This window comes from Arachis ipaensis, chromosome B01, assembly GCF_000816755.2.
Source record: "Arachis ipaensis cultivar K30076 chromosome B01, Araip1.1, whole genome shotgun sequence".
Classification (NCBI taxonomy): Eukaryota; Viridiplantae; Streptophyta; class Magnoliopsida; order Fabales; family Fabaceae; genus Arachis; species Arachis ipaensis.
The window spans coordinates 4,704,486-4,712,785 of record NC_029785.2 but is presented as its reverse complement, the minus strand read 5'-3'; the positions used below and the strand labels follow the sequence as shown (position 1 = coordinate 4,712,785).

Genomic DNA, 8,300 nt, shown 5'->3' with positions numbered 1-8,300 from the left:
TTATCTAAAATAGAAATATTTTTATCTATTTTTGTGTTAACATAATCACAGCGTAGAATCTCAGATTACTACTATCATAGAACTGTATTCATGAATGGTTTCTTACTCTTTGAACTTTGAACCTAATAATAAAAATTTTTCTTGACTTCAGGTAGGTCAAGTGGAGAAGACACCTTCAATGGTTGAAGGTATAGTAACATATGGTCCTTGGGGTGGTAGTAGTGGATACTTATTTGATGATGGACCCTGGATACAAAAATGATAAGGTAAACTAACTATGAGTTTTGCAATGTATGTTTTACATTTCACTATACCATTAATTTAGTTTTCAAAATATGATAATATTGATAAATTAATTCTCAAAAAATCCATAAACAAAGTTATAAAATTTCGAAATATATTTTATTTAAAAATTAAATTTTCATTAATTTAAACGTAATTAATTCAGTCAATTCTAATAATAAAATACATAAACTAATTTTATATCTATCAAATATTAAGGTAGTTTGACAAAACTATCAACTGAATTATTTATTGGTAATTTTGTCAAATTAACACAATTTTTTATAGATATTGTATTCGTTTATTATTACTATTTATTTATTTTTTTTAACCGAAGATAGAGAGGCTCGAACTATATAACTAATAAGATTAATTGAATTCGAAATGGTGTGCAATATTTTGCAGATATTCTTTGATTTTCCATATGAAGTCCTAACACATATATCTGGGTACTATGGATCTGTGATGTACATGGGACCTGTGGTAATAAAATCACTAACCTTTCACACAAATAAAAGGTTGTATGGACCATTTGGAGAAGAACATGGGACTTATTTCACAACAAAGCTTATTAAAGAAGGGAAAGTGGTTGGAATCCATGGTAGAAATGGTTTGTTTCTTGATGCTCTTGGTGTGCATGTCATGGAAGGGAAAGTAATGGCACCAGTGAAGGCACCCCCTTCTCCTTCTTCCATGGCAATGATCCCAAGAGAACCAACCATTCCTGAAATAATGGAAAGTCCTCAATTGCCCTTGCCAGCTAGATTGTCACATTCTAAATCAGCACCTGTTGAAGAGGTATGTATACTGCAAGGCCAGTAGAATTACAAGTTTAAATGTTTAATTTAATTAGAGTTGAATCAGATGATAAATTCATATATTTATGTATAAAATATATAATTTTTTTTTTAAATTGTGTTTATTATTTTAAATCTTGAACGGTTCAACTGATTGCTGACAATTGATTTTTACTCTGCATCGCACTAATCTATAGCTTGTTTCCGATTAACTCATATAAAGCGGTTAGTTTGGTTTGGTCCGATTCTTAGAACCATGATACATTTTGACAGATCCCTTATGGTGTGATAAAAGAACCAGCACCATGTGGGCCAGGTCCATGGGGTGGGGATGGAGGAAGACCTTGGGATGATGGGGTGTTTTCTGGAATTAAGCAAATTTATTTGACAAAAGCACCAGAAGGCATTTGCTCAATTCAAATTGAGTATGATCGAAACAAGCAATCTGTTTGGTCTGTTAGGCATGGTGGTAATGGAGGCAATATCATGCATCGGGTATGCATTTTGGTTTTCTAGTTAACATCACATTTCACTATGATTTATTCATACTGATTATTACTATTATTAATTTATTATTATTTCTCTGTTTTTAGTCATGAATGCTATTGCTAGCACTAAAAAGTATTCGATTATTGTTGAATATTCATAGTCCTACTCTCATATAGGTAAAATTGGAGTACCCACATGAAGTATTAACTTGCATATCTGGCTATTATGGTCCAATTACTGCTGATGAACAAGCAGTAATAATAAAGTCACTAACATTATACACAAGTAGAGGAAAGTTTGGTCCATTTGGTGAGGAAGTAGGCAAGTTTTTCACTTCAACAACAACTGAGGGTAAGGTGGTAGGTTTCCATGGCAAGAGTAGCATCTACTTGGATGCAATTGGAGTTCATATGCAACACTGGCTTGGAAGTCACAAACCTTCAAAATCATCATCAATATTCAAGTTATTTGATTTGTGAACAACTAATAAGTATTATGGATCAAATATTTTAGTTAATTACATACATGATTACTTGTTATACTATGAATAACTAACACTTTGGCTACACTACATGTTGGGACCAAATGTAAGGCTTCTTTGTTATACTATAGAGAAGAATGATGATAATTCATTATACATAATTAAAAGGTTTAGTTTAAATAAGATGTATATTTTGTTTTGTTATTCCAATATCCTAGCCATTTATTATGCATACCTTTTTAAGAGTGAAAACAAAAATAAGTTTTTTTTAGTCTTTTTAAACTTCAAATACTAAAAATCAATCTTTTTAAATTTTCTAAATGTATCTAATTAAGAATTTTTATATTAACAAAAGTAATTTTGTTTCATGTTCATTGTGTGAATAGACATTTAAGAAATAAGGATAGAACTGTAATTTTATGCTTTTATCATGTTTTTTCATCGAGAACCATAACCCCATAAGGTTGATGATCCTGTTATTACTTTTGTTCCATTGAAGACAAATCCAGATGGGACATTTATATGTTTGTAAAGCTCATCAAGAAACGTATAAAAGAGAGCATGCTCTACGAATAAACAAATATTTGTCCAAAATGCATGTCTAATTGTCTAGTATGAAAGGTTTTCGAAATTTCCAGTATAAAAGTATTTCTCTAGTAGTATAAAGTCAGAGGTTCTTTTCAAACACAACTGCATTATTTTAATCATCAGCCTTTCTTCATATACAAGGTCTTTTTTTTTTTACAGTCGTTTCTTCATATACAAGTTAATGATCAAAACTCGGGTACAAACTTAACAAACTCTAAACTAAAAATAATAATAACAAAATGTTATTTCCCACTTTTTCACATAAGCTCAAGCAATTTGAAGATCCTTTCTACACAGGGCAATAATCGAAACTAAGCTTCATCTAAAAGCTTTAGAAACTCCAAACCAACAAATATAACGTGATTCTGCTTTCTTTTTCCCTTTACAGACAAGCAATTTGAGTCCACTGCTTTCTTTTATTTTTGCATTAAAAGATTGTGTTACACAATATTTTCACTGTTCCAGATATTGGGTATAAAAGAAAAAGTTGATAAAGGAACTATCCTTTCCAAATAGTACTTTCCACACTGTACTGTGTACAAAAGAGAGAATTCCTAACAGTCGTGTCTCCCTTCTATTTCTCTGTAGTTTCAGAAATTATTGCTATTTCAGTCATCCTAAACTCATGAAAAACTATGATGTCCCAGCTCATGAGCGAACCCAAATAATTGTCTATTGCCTATATATACAAACAAAACAATGCATAGATCCAATAAACCTACCTTCCTCGAGGACAAATCAGTATTGAATAAATAATGACTATCTCTAGATTCTCTCACTATATAGAGAATGTTACAAGACAAACAAAATCGTAGTGTCAAATGTGATGGTGGCAAAGAAGCATTACATAGGAAGGGTACTTCTATTAATATAGACTCGTGCAAAGATTTCAAATACTCATATAGACTAATGCAAAGATTTCAAATTGTAATACTGATAATCTCGAGTCAGTGAGTCACTGATCTTGTCAGTAACACATTATATTAACAAGTGTATTAATAGGCACGTCCATCTTTTTAATTATTAAATATGTAAAATTGTTACAAAATTGAGAATAGTCAAGATGGTAAGTATCTAACATTCTAACCAAGAAGTTTGGGTTCAAATTCTATACATAGCAGAAAATGTTTTTCAGAAGGATATTTTAGGAACAAAAATCTTTGCACCAAACCCTTCCTCAATCCCCATTATATATACTAAACGTAGACTAGAAGTAGATATCAGATCATAATCAAGTAGAATATGCACAAATAGAAGAATCTAATATGTATATGAACATCAAGAACTCAATATATTTTAAAGATTCGCAAGTACACGTCCTTTTCTTCTTTCAAGTTTAAGCAATCAAATCTGTCAGAAATATTGATAGAAACAAATTGCTTACAAGTACAAGACTGAAGACTCCATCAACAAAGCTCAAGGATCAGAATGCAGCATAAAATGAGTTTTATCTATGGACATTTTAGCCAATAGACATAATAATCCTTCAAAGATAGGAATCGACTCTTTCCATATGTCAGCGTCCAGTGTCAAATAATTGTTCCTAATCAGATAAGTTAACTAAGATTTTGCAGAGAATTATGATAGCAGATTTACCTTATCCCTGTGGCAAAGCAGCTCTAGAACTCGGGCCCCTACTGCATATCCAGCATCCTCCAGTCTAGTGCATTTAACATTGATAAAATATCAGCATACTTTATATTGATTTCAGAACATAATAAAAGCAAATCATCAGAAGAATGGTATTTTTAAAGCCAGATCAATCTCTCTGACAGGTGATTTTACAGGGTCTATTTAGCAAAGTGGGAGCTTTGATGTGGGTTGCAAGAAACTGCATGTGATTTGTGAATTTGCAATGAATTACCCTAGAACAAAAAGAACAAAATCCCACAGGCCATATCCGGCAGAGTAAATCCAGAGATCCGTGCAACAAGACATGGAAGACGCATCAATAAGGAAATCTGGGTCACTTACTGAAATTATCGCCTGTAAAACAATAGAATATGGGTTTTCATTAAACAAAATAATGAAACAGAATAACCAATAAAATCGTTATCTCATAACATCAGGTATGATGTGCACTTTTTGGCCTGTCATCATCTGGGGTCAGTATCAAACATAATCTACTGTTATATGTAAATGTAAAGAAAGAAATACAGCCAGTAGTCCATTTTTGCAAACATAACATTCACTCAACATTCCTTTACAATTATATCTGACTATATACTTTGGAAAGGAAAAGTCCAAAGGTAAGTTAAAAAATAATTAAAATTATGAATTCTAATGTTAAGTATCATATTTAGATGTGAAGCAATTCAATAAATTAATATTAGAAAAAAATGACACCATTCAAATAGTGGCCAGTGAAACAGCAATAAAGATTGAAAAAAAAAACCCACGTTAATAAGATGGACTGAGGATCTCAGGCATATTCTGAATTACTTCCTGAAAAACTCAAATAGACAATGTCATATTGATACTATGTTTTACAATAATGAGACCCCAGAAGTCAGAACCTTGTGCACGATCAAGCAAGAAAACAGTTGCAGGTCAGATACAAAATTTGAATGGGGGGCATATATCTCTACTAATTTTGTAACTTTTAGAAATATATGATCCTAACTGTATTTCGACATTTAGAATTAAGAAATTACTTGATGAAAGAAAACCAAGCCAATTTTGATTTTTGATTCGTTACATTATTCTTTTCTGTTACAAGATTACTGAATCAACAACTTTTCACACAGCATTGAATTTCTAAGCTTGTCGTAGTAGACATACCAAGAGCATTTATCATTTAAAAGAGCTTCAAACAAAATTGCCAAATGCATAACATTAAAAACATGGTCAATATGTGATCACCTGTTAAACTTCTTGTTCCCATACACATCTCTATCGCTGCGGCGCTCACTATGGCTGCTGCTGCTGCGGCCCTTCTCCCCGATCAACGCCCTCTCACGCTCCTTCTCGCGCTTCTCCCTCTTCAACCTCTCTTCCCTCAACTCCTCCAAAGTCTTCCTCGCATTCTTCTTCTTCTTCTTGTTCTCATTCTTCACTTCCCCGTCACTATCATCCCCACCGCCCTTGTCATCGTCGCCATTACGCTTCTCAAGATACCAAGGCATCTTCACACCCTTCCCTGCTACCCCATACCCTAACCTATACTTCTCATCCTCGGGACCCACCGCCACCCCCGAGGACTTCCCTTCTTCTTTCTTCATCCTCTTCTCCTTCTTCCACCCTTCCCTTTCCCCTAACAACTCCTTCCTCTTCTCGGTTCCTCGTACAGGATCGAAAATCTTAATCCCCTCGAATAAGTTAATGTGTCCGTTGTTATCCGAATTCTTCGATTCCGGTTCTTCTTCTCCTTCCTCCTCCTTCTCTTCCTCTGCCTTGGCCTTAACGAGAGGAGCCAAACCCTTGGCGGTGCGGAGGCGCTCGAGGCGGAACTCGGCGTCGCGCTTTCTGACCTCGTCGCGCTTGATCTGCTCGTCTCTGGCGGCTTGCTCCTCGTCGCGGCGGACCTTTTCCCTGTTCTCGTAGTTATAGACGTTCCACCGCTTCTGCGGGAGAATGTTGAGGCCACCATGGCCTCCCATTTTCGGTGGCTTAACGATTCAGCTTGCTGAGGTTGGAGATTATTGGCTGTGAAATTTGTAATATCGATGAACTATGAGCTTGATGATAGGCCTCTTTCGATTTTCCCAGCGAGAGATACGATATTGATAATAAATTTGCAATACTTTGTTGTAAATTTAATTTCGAATACGTTGTGTCCGCGGGTGTAATTGGGAATTCTGAAAACCCTAAGACGATACTGTAAGGGCATGTTCTTGGGATTTTTCATTTTCTGATTTAAATAAACATAAAATTTATGAATTTAGACGCGCACGTAAATAATTATATTTTTATCCTCTATTCCTTATCTCGTTATGAATTATATCAATTTCACAGCTTACGAAAGGGAATATGTTATATTACTATTTGATTTTTATTTTTTAATTTAATCCAATTTTATTTAAACATGTAGTAATTTTTTATAAAAAAATATTAATTTATACCGGTTCAAAATTTAATTTATTAATTTTTTTGCTAAACTGATTTGTCTAGTCTAATTTTTAATAAAAAATAATATAATTTAATTGATTATATGTGTTAAATTTTAATTTTTAAAAAACATCTTAAAAAAAAGATATTTTTGATATCTTTATCTAAGTGACTCCCTTTATACAGATACAGATACATCAAAAATTAATTAAAGAATGGAAGTAAAAATGGTGTTGTTCTCATATATTGTTGCATGGAGTGTAATCCAAAAATGTGAATCTGCAAAACTCAGTAACATACAAAACGCAAGTTACGTTTTAAGTGCACCTGAAAATGGCAGAGTTGCGCACATTAGTCACTTGCTGCAAAACGCAGGATGCGTTTGGCAGGGAAGGGAATCCAAAACCTGTGACTCCCTGCATGCACACAGGAGCATCCTTTGACCAATCTGGGATATCACAAAACGCAGGTTGCGTTTGGCCAGCGTGAAAGCAAGTCGCAGGTTGCGTTTGACAGCCTGCAGCCTTGCATGCATGACACGTGGATACAATGGAAGGTGCAGTGGCGGAACTTGAAACAAAATTTTGGGGGGGCCAGATAGAAAATAATTGTCAAAATGTTTTTGATATGGATCCCATTTAAGATAAGCTCGTCTAATCTCATCTCTCTGGTTTGGGTGATATTGCCAAATTTAAAGCCGTTTTTCAAGATCTCATTCTAAAAAGTTAAAGTTAAAGTCATCAGATGTAACTTTTTGAACTTTTGAAGGTTATATCTCACTTTTTCGTGATTCATTAAAGTAGAAGAACTATCTATATGTGTTGATATTGTAAAAGTTATATGTTTTTCTTCTTAAATATTAGTCTTCCTCTTAAAAAATGTATCAATTTTTTGATTTTTTATTATTATTTTATATAAAAAATTTGAATATATATCCTGTAAAATATGTAAAGAAGAAGTTAGAAGGACAAATATTAAAATTTATAATATTTATTAAATTTTTTTATCAATTTATACAAATACAATAATATTAATACTTATTGAATATTCTATTATTTTTTATCATATAAAAAATTAAATTAAATAAATAAAAAATATCTAAATTTTATATTTGAACTTAAAGATAAAGAGAGTGTTGTTTATTGAACTTATTAGCTACTTTAAGTCATAGTAAAGTATTTAAGTTAATTGAACTATTTTTTATCTTTTGAAAAAGTACTACTAAGTTTTTTATAAAAAGTTTGGGGGGCCATGACCCCTCCTTGTCTGAACTAAGTTCCGCCACTGGGAAGGTGAAACCGGTGTTTTTAAAGCCAAAACGCAAGCAAGGAAAACAATGTGCTGAGAAAGAGTGAAACATTGTGTTGTTAGAGTTAAAGAGAGGGTAAGTGAAGATTGTGGTGAATACTGAAAGAAAGGGTTAGGGGTTAAAATATTGTGTTGTTTGAGGAAGAAAAAGACTCGAAAAGAGTTTAGGTTCAACTGAGGGACGCTGGAAAAATATGGTGCGTAATTTTACTACATCTGAGAATCACATCATTGAATATTTGGATCATTCTAAATGGGTAAAATTTTTTTTTAATTTTCTGATCAATAAATAATTATATTTATTTGTA

General features: G+C 32.9%; 1 protein-coding gene and 1 pseudogene across 6 annotated transcripts; one reads left to right on the top strand and one right to left on the bottom strand.

The window, feature by feature from the left end:
• The window catches only part of LOC107605967, a 4,613-nt pseudogene extending 2,360 nt beyond the window's left edge, over positions 1-2,253 (top strand).
• LOC107605740 (leukocyte receptor cluster member 1 homolog) lies at positions 2,745-6,491 on the bottom strand. Of its 6 annotated transcripts, none has more exons than XR_002357954.1 (4): positions 5,500-6,491; positions 4,612-4,623; positions 4,234-4,297; positions 2,745-3,219 (listed from the first exon to the last, which is right to left on the bottom strand). XR_002357954.1 is itself a non-coding variant. In XM_016307855.2 (3 exons), exons 1-2 carry the CDS (start codon positions 6,234-6,236, stop codon positions 4,617-4,619), a joined length of 744 nt encoding a protein of 247 aa, XP_016163341.1. In that variant the 5' UTR covers positions 6,237-6,491; the 3' UTR covers positions 3,904-4,297; positions 4,612-4,616. The 6 variants fall into 6 exon arrangements, 2 of the variants coding, with proteins under 2 accessions (XP_016163341.1, XP_016163264.1); XR_001612555.2 differs by having other exon boundaries at positions 2,778-3,219; positions 4,502-4,623; positions 5,500-6,487; XR_002357940.1 differs by lacking the exon at positions 2,745-3,219 and having other exon boundaries at positions 3,904-4,297; positions 4,502-4,623; positions 5,500-6,314; positions 6,348-6,486.